Here is a 21,602-nt window from a genome sequence, read left to right as displayed (position 1 = left end):
GACGTTTAAGAGCACTGGGACTGTTTCTGTTCTCTACAGTCCTAACAGAGTCTGTTGTGAAAGTGGCGAAATTTCCTGAAGCTGTCGCATGTTTGACTATCTACTGGTTAGCAACGTTACTGAACACTCCTTATTAAGCATCTGCTACGTAAGAGAGCTTTTAATCATTGATCTCTATGTCATCACCTTATGCATAGGATCTGGATTGACTTAAAGGAAAAAATCCTTAATTTTGAAATTCTTCTTGGAGTTTTGGATGGCTCTTTGAACCACCTGGCGTAGGACCCTTATGGCGTAGTATAGGATCCTGAGACCGGGAACAGACCGGGGTTCAAATCCCATCTAGATCGCCTCCCGGTATGCAGGAATGTCTATCCTCCTTCAATTAACAGGTAATTTTCGTCGATACTATTCTAACAGTCCTGCTTCAGGATTCCAAAAGAGCTAACTAAATTGCATGGTTTTAACCTTCACTTTCAAATGCGGCCTTAAAATCAATGAAGAGATGGAAGGAATAAAAATGTTGTCTATGTTCTTCTCGAAGAAATTTTTTCCTCCAGTAGTCCTCACTAATAGCGTCCAACTATCTCTTCTTACAATGAGACAAATCGATGCCGTACTGCATTTTAGCTTGCCTCTCATCCTGTATACGGAGCAGCTGGAGCAAGGATTGCCTTGATTCCCTGTATCAAATAACTATCCACACCTCAGGACTAATTAGATGAATTAAGTGTCTGAGTGGTTTACCAACATTACAGATTAGTTCTATTTCTAATCAACTTCTCTATCCATACAAAAGAGACAAATAAAGCTTAATGATCGACTAGGCTGGTACATATTTCAGATAGTTTAGTTCTCAAGTTATTTCGATGTGCTACAATCTCTTGGCTTCTGGTTCTAGCCACAATTGAAATGTGTTGCGTAAAAATAGCAAAACAGTTAAATCTTTACGCATCAAAATTTTATTAGTTATAGAGTGAGAGAGACGTACTGTGCTATTTGAACCCAATATTTACTCAAATAAACAAGTCATTCGTTAATCTTTTCGGGTTCCAGTGGTACAAATAAAGCTCATATCATTTGAAAATGCCAGAAAACAAGACAATATTTGCACAACCAGGGAAAACCATTGCATCAGCCAACGGTTCAACGCAACCGATCGATAAATCACCGTAAGTACGCACTCGTCGTTCTGTTTTCGGTAACGATCAAAGCTGTACAGCTTTCTTCCTTCTGTTCCTTCTCTACGTCCTACACCAGTATTATTGCTACAGTACCTTGTTTGGCTACGTTTGGTGGGTCATCCAAATACTTCTCCCCTCCTCTTCACTGCATTGTTCTCCGTCCACATCCCTATGGCACCCTTGGATGACATTATGCAAAAATAAACCGTTTCAGGGCGAAGTGTAACAAATAAAATCGTAGCCGTACGGGCGTAGTCGCCTTCTACTATGGCTTCCCATCCCGAGTGGCCTGACCGCGGGCCTGAACCAATCGGAACAACCGATGGCACACGCCGCCAGCTGCCAGCTCATGCCTATTAGGGAGCTCCTTTGGCCGGTGCGCTGTTGCACAAGAGCTGCCACGACGGTGCGGATTAGGGACTCCGAACCGTGATCGATCGGCACCACATCATCGGGCGCGAGAGGGCCCGTCCCGGTCGTTAGCAGTGTTGCGTTTGGTCAGGTGATTTCTTGCAGTTTTGCTCGCGTTGACCATAAATGGACATTGACCGGACACTGCCTGCTGGCGTTGGATAAGCTTGCTGCGTGAAAACGAGCTCGTAAACATTTTCCGATGCTTTTTGCTTTCTTCGCGATGAGTCGCGGCGCATCGGTACACACGCTGCAGAGCAGCAGAACATAAAAATAAATTCTTTTGAATTATTCTTTTCTCCTTCGCATTAACAGCAAATCCTTCAGTTGTGTTACGTGCCACTTTTCGCAGGGCTCGGGAGGGATATTTTCACCACTGAAAGGTTATATTTTTATGCTCAAACATGTGTCTCAAACACGAGGATTTTTTTTTTACCTGTGGTGCTTGTAATGTACTAATGCGCGATGTATGTTATGAATAATGTGTGATGGACTGGGGCAAGCAGTACAGTAATTGTTGTGACTATTTATTAAACTGAGCTTTGCACTACGATTCTTGTTCTTTTGCCTGTGTGGCCATATGGCATTGAGCATTGAGCTAAAGGATTGTCCTGAATTTTTTTATAGGGAAGGAGGATGTAACATAACAAGGAGGAACATTTAAAATGCCTTTTTTAGAAGAGTAGTTCCTTATTTATTTTTATGTTTCATTTAAGCGTCATGACGGCACTGACATTAACAAAAAACATGGCATTTTTTCACTGTTATTTGCCTTATCCCGGGCATGCTCGGCTATAGAGTAGTAGCTTGTTGTGGAAATATAAATTAGATTTCCCATGCAGACAATTGTATCAAACTTTAGCACTGTGGTTCCGAGGTTGATTTTAAAGGTTGATAAACATTTAATCGATTTTTTCCATCGAATATTGATATATTAAATGCTGCAATTGTTATAATTTGTTGAAGCTTTCCCCAAAAATGTTTATTTAAACTCAAAACTAATAATTCAAGATGTTCTATTTTGCTCACGGTTTAAATATGTAATGCATATAGAGCAAAATTCCGGAAAAGCTTGTATTACAATATCAAATTTATTTTATTTATCCTCAAAAACCCACCCTATGAATTTAGAAACTGAAAAACGCGAACAAAATATCCAAATCCGTATCGAAATCCACCCAGCAAAATTAGTATTCAAATCGCTTCCAATCGTCTACTAATATCCCTTGATTGTTTCCTCATCATCATCATCATCACCATCAAACAAGCCCTTTTAAAACTCCAAAACATTGTCAACAAAACAGTTTTTTGATCCGTTAGTCGAAGGACAAAAGGTTCGATGGCTTTGGCGTCGCGCGGGCGACGATCGCGCTTTGCTAGCTCCAAACCCCAAACAAAACCTTCATCAACCCATCCGGTTGATTGACCTGTCCGGCAAAAAGGGCAAGGGCTCGCGATCGCGCACAAGGCTAGATTTCATGACGATTTCATACCCGGTGTCACTCGGAGACGCGTGCCGCACGCTTCACCACCACCAATAAGGCGAATGAATGAAACGATGTTTACGGAACTGGGCAGGCAAGGAAAACTAATTGCCTCGAAACCCTTACCGTACGGGCTTACACCGTTTTGATTCGAGTAGGAGAGACTTAAAGCCGCGACCGATTGTTATTGACCGAAAGGTTTTGTATACACTCACTGCTTAATGGTTTACAACGAATTGGACAAATTTTTGATATTTTTTTTTTCTCGGGAACCTTATGTAGTTGGGAAAAGATAATTTGAATTAAAATTTTTATAAGTATTTGTACGAAGATTTTTGTTCGTACAAATACAATTACAATTTTTATTCGTCCACATATCAGCAGCGTCCTGGTTTGTTGAAGTCTCTGTACAAAGTTCTAGAAACAAAAGCCTGGATAATAGTACTAAGCTGATCTTAATCCACACTCTTCCTGGTTGCCGCGCTGACGCTTTCGTGGTATGCAGGGCTTCTAATCACTTCCTGCTTAGCGATCTAACCTTATCCCTTATTCAGCCCACCACCAGTCAACCATGACCGTTCAATGCACCTCCGCTAACTGGGCGTCGCGTGCCGTTTTGTAAACAGATACGGATCGCGTGGATTGTGTGGCGTTACTTCAAACAGCTACTGCATACAGAGAGATGCTCAAGGGAGATTATATTTGAATTTGAAAATGCTACTTAACATCTCCTTATAGATCGTTAGCATTTTTTTATATTTTAATTATATATTTTATATTTATAAAGTACTCATGCTCCTTTATGTTTTTAAAAATAAATAAACTAGTCACTGTTCTACTCTACTCGTGCTTGATCTTGATCCACTAGATCAGGTGTAACAACCAACTGTTCCACTGATCTTGAGGCATGACAACGAACGTTTACACAAATGTGGATTTATTATAATTACCGTTGCAATTCCACGACCCGACACGTTGTTTTTGCGCTCCGATCAGGAAGTGATCGTGCCGTGTGTGTGTGTCAGGCCCGCACAAATCTCACGGCACTACCGACACGGAATGCAATCTGAAACCCGTGCAAACTAACTGTGAAACTACGGTACGGTACGTGCACGGCCGGTGGATGGGTCTGGAAACTCACACATGAGTGTGTGGCGTGTGCGGCATGCCTGCTGGCGTTAGCGGTGGCCTCACGGAGATCGCTGACATTGAATTTCGTTTCAAGCCACCTGAACTTGAAGCCGAAAGCGTCGCCACTCGCACGAGATGCAAATCTTGACGGGCCGTTTTTCCACCTCATTTTCTTCGGCGTCATCCATGGTGCCAACCCCTTGGTGGGGATATACATATCTGGGGTACTCTCCGGTACCTTCCAGCGCCAGACGGAACTCGAACGCATTGGCGTACAGACTGTGCCAGTGTCTGGCGAGGAGTCGATTGGTGTGATTGTCCAGCTTCATGGTCAAATCTACCGTTACCGAGACAACCGAGGTAGCCGACCGAGCCACGTGCAATATGCCCATTTGTCGGTGGGCTACCGGTGGCGGTAACAATTGTACGATCGCAATTATTGATATTTGGTTTTTTGATCGATTGAAGTTTGTACGGGTGAGATAAAAATAGAAGGAAGATAAGTCGATTGTCAATTGCGAACCTAGGGGACAAAATTCGAACAAAAGAAAACTTAGCACGAAAATAAAACATTTCCTAAATGAATTTTAAAAATATTAGTATACTTAATCTTTTTCAAAAACTTTAAAAAAATCCACAAACCCACGAAATTTTCATAAAAATCGTGATTAGATGAAAGTGGAAGGTATAAAATATAAAAAAATCAGTAAACACAGTAAACAATAACAGACAAAATCATAGACTGAAGAAAAGCCAATGCCAAGTTAAAAATAAAAGTTGTACGTAAAATTAAAGCTTCCATCTTGATAAATTTAAAATTTAAAACGGAGCACCATTCTATAAACTTGCAATATAATAGAAAAAAATTACTACACCTAACCACAAAGTCCATTTCTAAGTCATGAGAGAATGAAAACTTCTAAAGCAAAAAACTAAAACAACAAGAAAAATAACATAAAATATTACATCTTCTTCGGTGGCACAACAACCTCGAAAGGTCTCGACCTGCCATTTCTGGCTTTCTATGATTTGATTTTATCCTTGGCAAGGTAGTCAAGCTCTGCGTGCGGGGAGGCGGTCCGGATGAGATTTGAACCCCGGTCCTGCGCCGCTGTCGCCTCAGTCATTGGACCACCCCCTAAAATATTACAGAAAATTAAAAAAAAAAAAACAGTCAATTGAACCAAAATTCTTCCGACAATAGAAAACCGAAGCGAAATAAAAACACTTCACTCCATCCATATAATCGATGTTGAGATAAATCGAGTTTATCAATAAATTTATCACACTACTGATCAATGTAGTTTTGATTGCACGAAAAAACTTTATTCTATGATAAATATGATAGTGTAAAATTATCATAACTTCTTTTGTTTATCACCTGGTACTTGTGCTAAAAATGCGTTAAAAATCAACCAAACCAAAACAAAACGTCTTCTTGCATCAATGTTAAGAGACTTCAAGATAAGATTATAATATGCTTAACAATATTTGTTAGCTTCAAAGCTTAGGCATTTATGAATACTTTTATACTTTTGATTCCACATCATACGTACGTACTTCATTGTACGTAGAAAGTTGTAGTAAACAATTATTAAAATTAACTTCACATACTGTTCTTTATCCACAAATTTCTCCTTATCAATGTTTGCCCACACAATACGGTGCAATTATTTGCCATACGTGTAACTGTATTAAAGTTTGCAATAATTAGAAAACGTGGCAAAACTCACCACCAATAAATTGCAGCGCCGATCAAATAATTACCGCGATCGTTAATTGTGTTTTTCTCCACCCCTATCGCATTTTCATGGGAACTCAAGACGCATGCTGGTGCCGGTGTCTGCACGAACGAGCGAACGAAAGCATGCATGTACATGTGTTTTTCTTGCGGCCAGGCTGGCCACCCTTTCTATGCTTTTGTGTCGACGCCGAAAACTGCAAACATACCACACCTGAAACCGAAAAAATCGGAAGCACGCGAAAACATAGCCCATCCACGCGTAACAAGTGAAAAGTCCGTACCGGGACCGGTTTCGTTTTCATTTCACTCCCCCATAGTGACGGGTTGCGGTCCGTAGTTCGGCGGCCCTTTATTGAAATGGTGCTACGTTTTATTATTTTGCATTCCCACATGAAGCGGTGGCTTTGGGGGTTTTTGGGCGATGTTGGACGAGCGAACCATTTTGCTTTTTTTCCCCCGCTGTTCTCTCTTTGTTGCAGTGGCTTTATGCAAAAGCTTCCGAACCGTGCAGACGGCGAAGAAAGTGGTGCTTGACTATTGTAGCTCGACTTAAGCCCAACGTACAGGGTTCACCGATAGATAGCATACGGCGAGCATACCTTAGCGGTTCGCGCAAACGTTTAAGATATCTGCGGCCATCGATAGCGATTCGCATGTACAATTAGCGACTGGCCCAAAATGGATAGCGATTCGCGTGCACACTTTAGTGAATGTCAGAATTCGGCGCGGTTTGAAAATGTAGGTTTATATGACCCAGGTTGAGTAGTCGAGATTTGAAAAAAATCGTTTAAATTTCATTTTTTATGTAATTGGAAAGTTTTTGCACACAAAAGTGGTGTGAAAATTAATGTTCATTATCATAAAGCATAAATTTATTGATTTTCAGCGTTGGTTAAAAAAATAATAACAAAACTATGTGAAACATGAGAAGAACAGCCATGTGGAGAATTCAAACATGGATGTATATACACGAATTCAAAATTGATGCGCTCACGAAAAAAAATCCGTTCAGGTAATGAAAATATTTAGCATATTGGTCCAGCAACCGAAGCGTTCACAGTTTTACCAAACGATTAACAATCAGAGCATCATTTGCGGTATAATTATACATTCCTTCGTTGTTTTTGGTTTTGGCAATCATCCTTTTAAAGGTACGAATTTCAGCACAATTAAAAAGTGCTACAACTAGAATTCTCATTGAATTTGAGTGTTTTCTAGGTGTTTGGCTACGATAGGAGCTCTTGCTTGTTGAAGTGCGCCCGTGCAACATTTTTCTTGTCGGTAAATTTGTTTTATTAACGCACCGTGAAAGAATACAGTGAGTTTCAATAGCGGTATGTGCTGAAGCGAATCAACTGAGACACACATCGTTCTTTTTACTTTTTGCGTGCAGATATGAATTCCAGCCAAAGCTCTGTACAAGAGGAAAATGCAAGCTGCGCTATGCAAGCACCTCGCCGCCGAAAAACTACCAGCAACGAAGATAGAGAGCGCTTGGTAACGGCGTATGAAAACGGAGGCACTGCAGCTACGATTAGCGAAATGTTTAATTTGAAAAAACCGACTGTCCATGGCATCATCAAAAAATACCAAACCCAATGGCAAATCGAGGCAAAGAAGCGTGGTGGCAACAGATCTAAACTATTGTCGCAGCAAGCCGTAAATGATGTTCGGAACTGGGTCGACGAGGACTGCACGGTGACGCTTAAAGCACTCGCAGAGAAAGTGTTCGAACAACACGGTGTTCGAGTTTCGTCCACAACCACAGCGAGGGAAATAAAAGGATTCAACTACTCTCTGAAGATGGTCAAACTGTTACCGGAGGGATGCAACACACCAACGACTGTCGAAGACAGGAAACATTACGCTACACAATTTTATGAAATTGCGCGCGGAATTCCGGATAATGGTTTAATCTATTTAGACGAAGTAGGATTTAACGTCCGTATGCGTACGCTAAAAGGACGATCGCAGAGAGGAACACCGGCCACCATCACCGTTCCACAGTTAAGGACTAGGAACATCTCCATCATTTGTGCTATGCATCGGTACGGCGTGCTGCTTTACACCACACACACTCGATCCGTAAACCGTGAACGGTTTATACAGTTTATTGAAGAACTAAAGCAAACCCTGCGATCGAAGAACATTAACAGCAGCTACTTTATAATGGATAATGTAGCTTTCCACAAAACACCCGCAGTAAGAGTTGCAATCGGAAATGATAGCGACAAACCTTTATATCTACCACCCTACTCACCATTCCTTAATCCTATTGAAAATCTTTACAGCCAGTGGAAGAATTTTGTGAGGCGAAGCAATCCTTCAAATGAGAATCAATTGATGCAAGCGATTCGGAATGGATCCAGGCTAATAACCGCACAGGATTGCGATGGCTACATTTCGAAAATGTGGCAATACATGACTCGTTGTTTGAGGGGCGAAGAAATTTTAGATTTAGTTATGTATAAATATATATAAGATTAGAAAGTACGATTTTAGTTTTAATGTGTAACATATTGTACTGACGATGCTTAAAAAGATGAAATGTAAATAATGCTGCCGGACGAATTAAAATAACATTTCCGTTGCTTTCAATCACTATCTCATCCGAACATGCGATTTTGAGGTGATTAGTACGGCCAGGTCAGAGTGATTATAATTAAAATGCCAATAATTTTTTTCTAACACATTCGGAACGGTATTCGAATCGCATGTTCGGACAATAATTTAGATTTATTGCCACCACGCTTCTTTGCCTCGATTTGCCATTGGGTTTGGTATTTTTTGATGATGCCATGGACAGTCGGTTTTTTCAAATTAAACATTTCGCTAATCGTAGCTGCAGTGCCTCCGTTTTCATACGCCGTTACCAAGCGCTCTCTATCTTCGTTGCTGGTAGTTTTTCGGCGGCGAGGTGCTTGCATAGCGCAGCTTGCATTTTCCTCTTGTACAGAGCTTTGGCTGGAATTCATATCTGCACGCAAAAAGTAAAAAGAACGATGTGTGTCTCAGTTGATTCGCTTCAGCACATACCGCTATTGAAACTCACTGTATTCTTTCACGGTGCGTTAATAAAACAAATTTACCGACAAGAAAAATGTTGCACGGGCGCACTTCAACAAGCAAGAGCTCCTATCGTAGCCAAACACCTAGAAAACACTCAAATTCAATGAGAATTCTAGTTGTAGCACTTTTTAATTGTGCTGAAATTCGTACCTTTAAAAGGATGATTGCCAAAACCAAAAACAACGAAGGAATGTATAATTATACCGCAAATGATGCTCTGATTGTTAATCGTTTGGTAAAACTGTGAACGCTTCGGTTGCTGGACCAATATGCTAAATATTTTCATTACCTGAACGGATTTTTTTTCGTGAGCGCATCAATTTTGAATTCGTGTATATACATCCATGTTTGAATTCTCCACATGGCTGTTCTTCTCATGTTTCACATAGTTTTGTTATTATTTTTTTAACCAACGCTGAAAATCAATAAATTTATGCTTTATGATAATGAACATTAATTTTCACACCACTTTTGTGTGCAAAAACTTTCCAATTACATAAAAAATGAAATTTAAACGATTTTTTTCAAATCTCGACTACTCAACCTGGGTCATATAAACCTACATTTTCAAACCGCGCCGAATTCTGACATTCACTAAAGTGTGCACGCGAATCGCTATCCATTTTGGGCCAGTCGCTAATTGTACATGCGAATCGCTATCGATGGCCGCAGATATCTTAAACGTTTGCGCGAACCGCTAAGGTATGCTCGCCGTATGCTATCTATCGGTGAACCCTGGATATCTAATACGGGAAAAAACTTAAACCGAACTACAACCCCCCTCTGCTTGCCGTTAAGTCTAGCTTAATGCCGCTCTTTCCTCTCATTTTCACGACCAATTTCACTGAGGATCAACTGTTTGGCCATTCTTTTCCCCCGCATACTACACGTACAGACCTAACGACTGTTTCAGCTCACGATGGAAAAGCAAAGCGACACCCCGTTTTACAGCACCAAAGCATGAGAGTAATGGCCAGGGGGCCAGTAATGAACCATTTCGCGCTTCGCTTCGGTTTCGGATTTTCTCGTTCTGTTCCGGTGATTTGTTAGTTAAAACACTCGGCAATATCGCAAAGTGTACGGTGCGCGGTGATCAGAAGGAAGGGTGCAGGGCTGTCGGTGAATGAATGGACCGAATTGATGCGTGTTTTGCTTCGACCGGCTGGAATTGGCGGTAAAATTAAGGAAAGGAAGAAAGTTGTGTACAAAATAGCACACCGAATGTATGGAAGGCAGGAAAAAAAAAACCACAACGAACTACACGACGAATCGCAGGAAACGGTTCGTCGCTTGCGGACGTGGCGCTTGAGAGGAGGACGGGTCGCCCTAATGTTCGGTGTTATGTTTAACTTTCGCTACTTGCTGTGTTATGCAACGTGCGCCAACCTGCGCCAAGAACCAAGCGCCCAAGCAACCAAGTGACGCCGTGAATGATCATCGGCATCAAACGGATGATGGATTTATCCTACATTTATCACACCGTTTGGCTGTTGCTGACGCACGTAAACAATCCCCTATGCTGCTGATGATGATGGCCCGTGGAACGGTAATGGTGTTGTGTGTGTGTGTTGTGAACACTAGTACTTGCGCAATTGCAGTGATGTTGCAGCGAAGGAAAGTTTGTGCATTGCATGATGCACCCGTCGAACGAAAGGTAGCATACGGGATCATAAAGTAGATAGGGTTGCCATTATTTTATTTGGCAAATAGCATGCATTCGTAGGGTGTGCAACTCATATTTACAGACCCTTGTGTTTTTTTTTTCGCGATGACGACATTTATTGGCAGGTTTCTCTTTTACAGCCTCATCCCAGCGCAATGGTTTGTAGTGAAGCTCTTTTAATTGTAGTATCATCTTCACATGCTTTTACTATCTTTTAGCTAGTAGATTGGAATAAAATAATTGACAGTTTTGCAACATATTTTGACCCGTGGAAAGGGCTAGAAAATTTTGAATTATCGTCTTTGATTAATAATGATTTACTAATTACTTAATTACACTAACATTTTTGATTAAAAACTTAACTCTTATGTGACAAGTAGTAGAGTAAGTGTTTCGTTAATTATTTTCCTCTGCACCATTTGGCTAAAGTCTGAATGAAGACTCTCCCCACTCACGAGCATTCACTTTTTGCAGCTGAGTTACCAAAAAAGGGTGTTTTTCCCCTATTTGTTATCATTTTTATTTACTAATTAATAGTTATTAATGCACCTCATTTTTAGTTATCTCAGTTGAAAAAAGTGAGTGCCTGTGAGGGGTGGGGGAGAGGAGGAGTTTGCGATCTTTTTTAAGACTTTAGCCCTTTCGGCAATTTTTTACTTGAGTTTTTATATTTTTTTAATACGTAAGCGTTCATAGGAACGGAATGGTGTTAGAGGCGACAGAGCTCCAGGCTTTACAAAAAAGGACCTAGATCCAACTCCCATCTGAAGCGTTCCTCCGTAGTGAGAACTGACTATCTAACTATGTGGTTATCTATAACATTAGTGGGTCAAAAATAGCATGCAAGACCTAAGTTTTTGTTAAGCCAAGAAGAAAATTTAGAAAGCTGTCCGATATTGAAATATTAGTGACGCATGACTTAGACACTACAGCGTAGTTTTCAAATCCCATCCCGACACTCAAGATTATTTGTCTTGTAATTACATATTATAAGGTTCTCGGCATGGCCATGACTCCATGGCCAGGAGTCAAATTGAGCCTAAAATTAAAGTCTGTTGACAACTCAGATAAAGAATTTTGAGCCAAACAAGACTTTTATGCAAGATCGTAACCGATCGTAATCAATTAAGTAAATGAATCGAACCAGAGCAATAATGCCAAGTGTGAGGTTATAGCGTATGCAAACAAAATATTTTACATTGTAAAGGAATACATCGGATCAGATCTCTACTAGAAATAAAGTCTTACATTTCTGTAAAAAAAAATCTTTTTCAGAAGTAGAATCCAGTATTTACCGTTTTTCCCCTGCTTCTTCTTTGGCCTAACGACCCCTTAAGGCCATGCCTGCCATTTGTGGCTTTCTAGACTCAATGATACCACGTGGTTGGATAGTCAGCCAAATTTGAACCCGATCCTGCCGTATGAAGACCGGCGCCATTGTCGCCTCTACCAACGGTCCGCCCCATACGCAGGATTTTCTAAATGGCTACAGGTAATCTAAGTCATGCCGGAAAGGGCCGGCCAAGACATCTTGAGGTTGTAGAGGCAAAGGAAGAAAAATCTTACCTTTAGAGACCGTCCCTGCTCATCATGCGATAACGAAGAATAAATTTAGGATCAGCTGCCCTTTTTGATTCAGGGAAAGAAATCAACCTGATACTAAATTGGGTTTCAAGAGACTCATAGTTTCAAGCAAAATAACCATACTGATTGTCAAGAATTAATTGCATCTCTGAATTCTTATATTAACTTTATTGAGCCTCTTAGTAGACAAGATTCCTTTAACGAGGCCTCTCAACCCTTTGTTAAACACATCGAGAAAATTAAGAGAAAAGTGCCTGAAAGAGATTACTACATACTTATCGATGTGATGGAGAAAATGGTGAACAATTAAAATATGAATGAAGTGTAGGGAAGGGCAATACGGCCAGGCCTTCCTTCATGAATAAAAACAAATTTTCAGGGAAGCACACAAATCAGCACTAATTGGAGACCTGTATAATAGACCAAACATGTATGTGCTAGATTTCAACATATTTATGAGTGACATTGATCGCGAAAAAAATTCCCTACATCAACCCATTTACCCACTTAGTCTGTTTTATTAAGCTTCCCTTTGCAAACCCGTAGCTTGACCCAGTACCAGCTACCGTGAACCAAGGACGCATCTAATCACTCAAAAAAGGGCAACAAACAACCCCCAAAAACAACCAGAAACTTTGAGGAAGATTTATGATTTCTTGTCTCCCACAGTAAATTATAGTTGTGAGCGCGATATGAATACTCCACAACAAAAAAAGAACCCAACCCGCAACAACAACACCACACCAAATGCTGTCGATCGCGCAGATGTCCTTCGGTGTTGCAAAATCACGCCGCTTAAAGTATCATAATCTCCACGATCACTAACCAGCTTCCCGGGCAGAGAGGGAGCACAAAAAAAACCCAAAAAAAACAATGCTAAATCCACACAAGGTACGCCACCAACCACGCAACTCCAACCTCATGCGAAGAACGAGCCGGTGGCCTTGTTGTGTCGGGCATTAGCGAAAAAAGCATCAAACTTTGTATCCGTTCGTCAGTCACGCGAATTTGAAACTAGTTTGACAGACCCGGGAGGAAACGTTCCATATCGGATCTCGGTCGGTCACGTGATGCTGAAGATTCTGCTGGAGTGAAGCGACCGTGTGCGTGTTCTAAGGCGCACGAATCGGTTGTAGACACCTGATACAATCGTTTTAAACCCGGACTGGGTCGGTGTTGCTATTTTTTGTTGCGGATGTAACTTGCAATGCCGTCCTGCCTTCATGCTGCATCGCCGGCAATCACACCTCGACGTCAGGATCAATGTGTCAATGCTGTGCGCCGTGCGAACGTTTTGGGCAGCGGGCCAAAATTGTGGGTGACGGGTTGCGTCTTAAGTCGTGTTTCATTTTTGGTTTGCTGCTGTCGGCAGGTTTTAGTATCTGTGAGCCACACTATGGGAAGAGTTTCTCAGTAAATGATTAAAAATCAAATTTGGCTTAAACTATCTCTTATCTTCATTATTATCGTCATTTTCATAATGGATTTAAATTGCACGGCGAATATTTTGTGATAATAAATCAAAGCTGTGAATAACCTTTGAGCACATCAATAATTCGGAATATTTGGTTTCATCTCTCCTAGTGATGATCAATGATCAATCAGCTAATGATCAATTAACTCTCGTAAAAATGAATGTGAATAATATTTTGTGCTACTGAATGGTTGGCAAGCGAAGAAAGATTGGATAAATTTCTCCGAAAGAGTTTAGCCAAAAATCGTTCTACTGACCGCTATTTAGTTGGGAGTCTCTTTGAACGTTGTCGCTTTCACAAGATCAACGATCAAGCTTGAACTTCTCAATTTCTAGGATTTGCGGTCAGACAATAGTGCTTGCAGTCCTAATTCTTTGCCCTTTTAGATGCTTCCGTTTGTCTCCAAATATAAGAAAAGGTTGTAAAATTTTAACTTTTTTGCACTGGAAAATATCTCCATAGCACGAACCAGTGGCTTATCATGAATTCAATAGGCCAGTGACATAGATAAGGATCTTGATAGATTAGAAATCTTTGCGATTATTTATCTTATTTTAGACAGTGTTTCGTGAGTGTTTCTGACAAGGTCCTTTGGTCAACAAGAAAACTTCCCTTTGTTAAAAAGGTCCTTTCGAGGAAACGTTCTTTTGGTAGACAAGGCTTTGAAGGACAAGGTCTCTTGGTAGACGAGACGCATGTTCCATGTTCGACAAAATACCTCTAAAACAGAGACTCTTGAGAGAAGAAGAGGGCTCTTGTGGGCCTAGGCTCCTATGGCTGATAACTTAACCCATGAAAGATTCTACCACTGGTATGAAACAATCTTAAATTGCAGGTCCTAAACTAACAGGGTCTTCGAATGAAAAATCTTGAACATCAGTCTATATTCTTTAACGCGTTAGAGATCAAGCAAAAGATTCAAAATACATGCATAAGATTTTTTTTTGCAGGTTTGGACCAAATTTTTGATAACGTTCCCTAATTTGTATCTTCCGTCAATTTATACTAATAACCAAATTAAATTTCCTCTCCAATTTTGAGCTAACTCCACCATGACAATATCACACTGTACCGCCTTATAGAAGCTGCATACCGTTTTTCACGTTCTAGCCCCTGATGTGCCGGTTGTGGTTTGTAAGCTGAGATTGGCGAATGCGAGCGAATCAGTGTGTCTTTTTTTTTCGTCAAGGTAATTCGAACTTGAACTACTTTCAATGTCCCTGAGCCGCACAGTGAGGGAAGAGATGTTGGCCTGAATGGGGGAGGTAAGTGTTACCGTATACTTCCCCCCCATTTCTTCCCATCCCATCGTAAACCACCAGCCTGTGTGTGTGGTTTTCTATCATAAAAAGGGACATGCGGTGTCGCGTTCAATTTCGTGACCTAATTTTTTCATTCACACTCCATAATTTGCGACCAAACCGCCCCCAAGCAGATGCCATCCGCGCGCGATCCTCGTCGATCATGATGATGATGAGCGAATAAACGCTTGCACTAGAAATAAGTTGGCAAGTTGCGGCTCACTTCTGTTTTCACTTTCGCTGATCAGAACCGGCGCGATCGTGTCAAAAGGGGACATTATAAATAAATACCGAAAAGATGAACCGACGGCGTCGTGGTGCGAATGAATGTGTTTATTTCGGTGGCATTTATAATTAAGGACGATTATTTTAATGCGCGTTGACATTGGCAGGATTAATGAAATCGGAAACCCAAAACACCCGACCCAAACGGACCGTGTGTGCGCCTCGTTATGGGGATGAATTATGCCTCTCGTGTTACTTGCTCGCTTGTAAGCGAGATGATTAATATGTGTGTTCGGTGCTTGATTATCCGGTGTGGGGAATAAATTGTATCGTTTCTGGTTTAAACTTATATCATGTTTTTGGGTTAAAAGAAAAAACCAACTGTAACTGTGTATTAAAATCACGTTCAATCTGGTTCACAATATCTCCCCCTTAAAACAATCACCACGGTACAGCACAGTGGGCGATTGATGAAATATTATCCCCAGTAAAGCGGGCGGCTCGTCACCACGATGGTAGCACAATTGGCTGTCGGGTTGTCGAGGCGGGAGTCGTAAATAACTATCGACTTATCTGCTGCTTGCTATCTGCAAGCTCAACCACATGCTTTGGTAGCGCAAAAACAATCGCCATGTGAGTTAAAGTAACCGATCGTCCGGATCGTCCGATCGCCGTACGTGCTGACTCAATGAACTGGCTTAGTGTCAGCTTGTGTCAGCAGAGAGGTTAAGGAGGGTTTCCAATAAATTCTTCACCTTCGCAGGAAAGATTCCGAAACTGGCGCCGATGGAGTGTGGATGGGATTGGAGAAGAGTTTAATGTTTAATGTATTTTATATATCGGCGATCATCGAGCTAGTGAGATCGATTAATTTCACAGGGTCAATTTAACAAATGCATTACGGTGTTACCATCTTTGACTCAATTTTTAACACGTAAGATGCGAATGAGGTCTCAGAGACATAAAGCCTCTATAAATAAATTATTATAAAAAAAATGTTTATTGAAATAACTGTAACAAGAGTTGAAAATTTTAGAAAGAAGAAATGCTTGAGATCGGCTTAAAATAACTCTGCAACAATATTGCATCCTTCATTCCTTGACTTTTACCGTCATTTTTATTCATTGTTGTAATTTACCCGAGACGCCAGATAAGACCATAATCAGCCGCCGTGCAATAAATATATGCATCTCTCGGTCATCTCAACGCGCTCAAGTCCTCAGTGCCAACGAGGGAGCTAGAACCTTCGCCCTGCTGCAACGTGCGCCCTTTACATTGACAGTCTAGATGCCGATCGTACTTATCATTTCATTGCATCCCGCCCGGAATGCCACTGACCAGGCCAGATGAAAGGGAGTGAAAGGGGCGTACGCACAGGGGAACCCCGTCAGTCAAGGTTAGTTTGACAAGCGGCCGGAAATGGCGGAAGCTGCAAGGGCTATCTAGAGTCGGTGGCGGTCACTGCCGTCTGGGGGTTTGTATCAGCGCAAGGTTCCAGCGGCTGCTACTGCTACCAAAACCCGAACGCACGGTACACGCCTTATAAAGCTACCAACCTACCGACCTACCGACCCACAGCAGTCCAGCCGGCGCGACGCAACCGGCGATTCGCACAGAAACATAAAAGAAGCTTACTCGCACCGACTGACCGACTGGATGGGTGCATGGGACTGGCTGAAGGTGAACTTCCTTCGAGCGGCGACGCCAGCCCCGAGGGTTAGGAAGTGCAGTGAGTCTCTCCCTCTCTCTGTCGATCTCTTTCTCTCTCCGCTTCCTTTCTTCTACCCCGTGCGATAATCTACGACACGCTCGCGTCTTTCCGGTTGGGATGAGGAGAACACTGCAGCCATACTATCGGGCAACTACTACCGCGGCCTGACCGGACCGAAGCCAGCACTGCACACACTGGCGAAAGACCTTCACGAGGATCAGGCACAAATCTGGTGCTCCACTGGGTAGAGCGGACCCGTTGCCTTTCTGTACGTGGAATCGTGCGAGTTTGCTTTCTTGCGAGCTCGCAGACGGTAGCCAGAGGACCAGTGACAACCCGTTCCTCTCTAATTGGTTGCATAAATCTAAAGAAGCCACGGAGGGACTACGTTGAAAATAAAACGGACAACAACAACAAAAAACTGTCACTACTTGTAATTGGAGAATGGTTTCCAGTGCTTGCGTTGCCATGCAGGAGACCGATTCGGTGGCCGATTCGGCCTTGACTTAAGATGAGGGCATACCTTGCATTTCTTACGTTCTTAAGTGCAAGGGTTAGTCGATTCTTGTTCGAAAAATGTTTAAAAAAACCATAGCTTATAAATTTGTAAAGCATGTTAAATGTCCCTAAATTTTGTAAATGTGTGAAAATTTTTTAAGGTATTACAACTTCTCCAAAACAGGGATGAGATTGATACACACATTGCTGTATTACAACAGCAGCAATATGGTTGACTCTATGAAACTAGGCTTTACCATAATCAGAACTTCTTCTTCTTCTTTCTTGGCATTAAAAACTCGAGAGGTCTCGGCCTGCAATTTCTGGCTCTCTGTGACTTGATTTTACCCGTAGCTAGGTAGTCAGCCCTGCGTACGGGGAGACAGTCTGGATGGGATACGAACCTCGGCCCTACCGTGTAAAGACCGACGACGCTATCGCCTCGGCCACCAGACCATCCCTGTACATCAAAACAGGATTAGTAAAAATTGGATTCCTGAACTGAATCGTTGTTACTGACTTCTACTTTCTTAGACCTACAATGTCGAGTGTTGTTGGCCTATCTTTTCAAATACTGAAATCACTACTTCTACGATCAATATTTGAATTTGCTCCTATGGTAACTTTACTACACTGATATCGCTTTCTATGGCCTCACATCAAATTTACACAGTATTAAATCGATTTTTCGTTAATACGTTTGTTCATTACTTTAACTTTAACTTTAAAAATTATCTGCAAATCCTATGACATTTATGTGGTTAATTGAGGCAAAACATGAAGCTGTTCTAATCAAATAATTTTCGTTCTAATGAAATATAAATTGAAGTAGGGAAGTACTTCCTTTGCATGCTGTTAGGTACAATTTAAAAAAAATACTAATTAAAATTGGTAAAGATACAGGCAACTCTTAATTTTGCAGGCCGTAAACCCAGATCATGAGTAAGAACCCGATCAGCACGTGCAAATCTAATTGTTTTATGATTTCTTTTTTTGAAATTGTTGGGGGTCATACAAAACCATGGAATTTTGTTTGAAATTGACTAAAATGGAGCAATTTGGAAGCCTAGAACTAATTAATATAATTTGAAACCAATACCATTCGAAACAAACCGCTTTTCTTTATGATAAACTCACCTATTACAACTATTTTAATTTAAATCGTTAAAAAACATAAATGTAAAACTGAATTATACATTTTATTGATAAACTGTTCTGCCCAGTCTTATGATTAAAGATTAGTGAAAAATATTTAAGGAATAATTTACACACACATCTGCTTCACCAACACCAAAATTGACTGGAGCGTTTTTATCAGCTCGTAGGTGCGGTTTAACCAATTAGTGGAATGGTTTTGATGGCAAAATGTGATAAAATATGGTCTATAGTTAGTCGATTGTTTTTTGCTTAGCTTCAATGCATATTGAAATATAACAAACTACAATGAAAACCAACCTTGAGAACATTATTATTCATAGATAATATATTTAAATTGGGAGAAAAGTTTTGCATATATAGGAAGGGTTAAGCAATTTTCATAAATTCACAGAAAATCATGTTTTTAGTTAAACATTTATATTTTTTTGCTTCATATTTTATGGAAGATTTTTATTTTTAAAACGTAGGATGAAGGAAAGAAGAGGAGGAGATTCTTGCCTAATATAATTTAAACATGGGTGCGATTATACAAAGTATCAAAGTATTATATTCAAAGTAGGTATCAAAGTATTATATTGAACACACAACAATGTCAAACCATCCAGTGCAAGACTATCTACCTTATACTTTCTCCTGTTTACTAACATGCCACTAAGCTCGCTCGGTTTACTTTCAATTTCAGTTATTATAAGTACCCTCTAAACGCAACCGATTTACAGTGTCTGCAAGCACCACGGACAGCTAATATCTCCATTCCCATTGCGTTACTCCCAAACCTCGGCCAGTACATAAATTGTAAAATTTAAACCAAACGCACGCCGGTAAGCAGTCGAAACCGGCCCCCCACCCGGTCATATAGTGGTCGCGATCCTGTTTCTGAACGGACGCTGTAGGATCGTGCAAAAAGGTAAAAAAACATACACGATCGATCGAGCGGTCGTGTGCATTAGCTCATTGCGTCCTACATGAAGGTTGTGTTGCATTTTCCAAGCGTCACCCCACGTGCGGGTTCAGCCGGTGCACCGCGGCTGGTATGCGGCAGTTTGGCTCTCCACCCTCTGGGGTATGCTGACCACCATGGTGGGGTATGGGGGTATGGAATCTTGCCACGGACTTCATCCACCGCCACAAACGCATTTACGCATAGCTGATGATGAAAACGGGTCGTACTTTGCCAAACCTCCATCAAGTGATTAGTTTCCAGATGTGCGTTTTAAATGGCATGCAGTTGGGTGGGTGGGTGGGCAGGAGGACGGTGCGTGTGGAGAGCATAAATGTGGCCGGAGAATGTGTCGGAATGGTGCAATGGCGAATTATTTAGTGCTTCAATTTTTATGTTCAGTGCAAGAGGGGTTTTTATAGGCCGTTTAGTTGATCGTGCGATGTCTATAAAGCCAGAAAGGTTGTGTAAAATTAGTGATTAATATTTAAATGGCAATCAAGTTACGTCCATTAAAATATTCCCACAACCAGAATTTTTAAACCGAGTCTCGAATATTAACCATTATATCACACAAATTAAGTAAAGTACTATCCCAGCTAGTACAACGTCATACAACAATGTTTGCCTGCATATTACACCATTCATTCATGATTCCTGGCCATGGAATGGTGCGAAACCAAAGGAACGCTTCATCCGCTTCAGTGCCACTGCCCACAGTTCCACATATTCATTCAACAAAAGTTCCTGTGAGGTACCGGCCCTGCTACCAGACGGCTTCTAGTGATACACTTTTTCGGGTGCATTTAGGTCGTCTAGTTTTCACGCTGGCAGGCTAATCGCATTAAGAATGAGTTCATCGCTGACGTCAGAGGGACTGCGAACGTTGTGCGTGCAGGATAATTTTATTAAGCTACAAGAATCAAAGCGCAACGACACTTTCCCTGTACTGGCTGCGGATTGCGTCAACGGGGAGTAATATATTTTTGTATGGATATATTACTAGTTCTATGTCTTTCGTAATTCGTTCAACACTAATGAAGTTTAGAACACTATGTTTGAATCATTGGAACTCGTGTGGATATATATATATATATATATATATATATATATATATATATATATATATATATATATATATATATATATATATTGGCGAGGTCTTATCGATTTGGATAGACAGTTATGGTTACGGGTTGAGGTTTTGGACCAATTAAGTTACTAGCGAATTTAGTTACTGGGGCGGTCCGGTGGCCGAGGCGACAGCGGCGCCGGTCTTCACATGGCAGGGCCGGGGTTCAAATCGCATCCAGACCGCCTCCCCGTACGTAAAGCTGACTACTTTACTACGGGTAAAATTAAGTCATAGAAAGCGAGCAGGCCGAGACCTCTCGAGGTTGTAGTGCTTAAGAAGAAGAAGAAGTTACTAGCTTGTGCTGTCAGTAACCCGTCACTGGCTAGTGGCTTAGGTATAGTGGCTTAGGACCTCCCCACGTGTCCATCTAGGGTAGCCATATTCTTCCAACATTATAAGTCAGATTATTCCAAAAGCCAAAGAATATACCAGAATTTAAGAACTCGTAAAGAATGAAAAAGTCCAATGACCTAAAACGTTTATTTAATGTTTAATGGGATTGAATTTGACTAGTAGACTTCTGCTATGCGGCAGCCCGGTAGCCTAGGCAATAACGGTGCCGGTCTTCACACAGCAAGACCGTGGTTCAAATTCCATCTAGACCGGCTCCCCGTAAGCAGTACTTACTACCTTGCTACGGGTAAAATCAATTCAAAGAAAGCCTGAGATGGCAGACCGAGGCCTTTCAAGATTGTAGGAAGCAGAAGGAGGAGACTTCTTCACAAGAGGTCCTACTGAACCAGATCAGATGATCTCCATCGCGGTTAGATATTTATGGTTTCCCATACATGTTTCCATATATTTTGTATGAGCTTCACAGTTTTGCTTTCCCAAATATGTTTGAATTTGTTTTTTTTTATAATCCCTGTTCCTTTTTTTAATACAAAGC

At 41.2% G+C, this 21,602-nt stretch overlaps 1 protein-coding gene across 2 annotated transcripts; it reads left to right on the top strand.

Annotated features, from left to right (window-relative positions):
- Nucleotides 1-6,520: 6,520 nt before the first annotated feature.
- LOC118509384 lies at nucleotides 6,521-8,534 on the top strand. 2 transcript variants are annotated; one of them, XM_036049927.1, is made up of 3 exons: nucleotides 6,521-7,105; nucleotides 7,173-7,272; nucleotides 7,348-8,534. In XM_036049927.1, the coding sequence occupies exon 3, from the start codon at nucleotides 7,350-7,352 to the stop codon at nucleotides 8,433-8,435; it is 1,086 nt and encodes a 361-aa protein (XP_035905820.1). In that variant the 5' UTR covers nucleotides 6,521-7,105; nucleotides 7,173-7,272; nucleotides 7,348-7,349; the 3' UTR covers nucleotides 8,436-8,534. The 2 variants fall into 2 exon arrangements, with proteins under 2 accessions (XP_035905820.1, XP_035905821.1); XM_036049928.1 differs by having other exon boundaries at nucleotides 6,521-8,156; nucleotides 8,246-8,534.
- The last annotated feature ends 13,068 nt before the right edge of the window (nucleotides 8,535-21,602 follow it).

The sequence above is a fragment of the Anopheles stephensi genome, chromosome 3, assembly GCF_013141755.1.
Source record: "Anopheles stephensi strain Indian chromosome 3, UCI_ANSTEP_V1.0, whole genome shotgun sequence".
Taxonomy (NCBI): Eukaryota; Metazoa; Arthropoda; class Insecta; order Diptera; family Culicidae; genus Anopheles; species Anopheles stephensi.
This window is presented reverse-complemented; position numbering and strand designations above follow the sequence as displayed.

What these genes read in the sequence shown, in the direction of transcription:
- LOC118509384 (XM_036049927.1), top strand. Translation starts at nt 7,350, where the DNA reads ATGAATTCCAGCCAAAGCTCTGTACAAGAGGAAAATGCAAGCTGCGCT.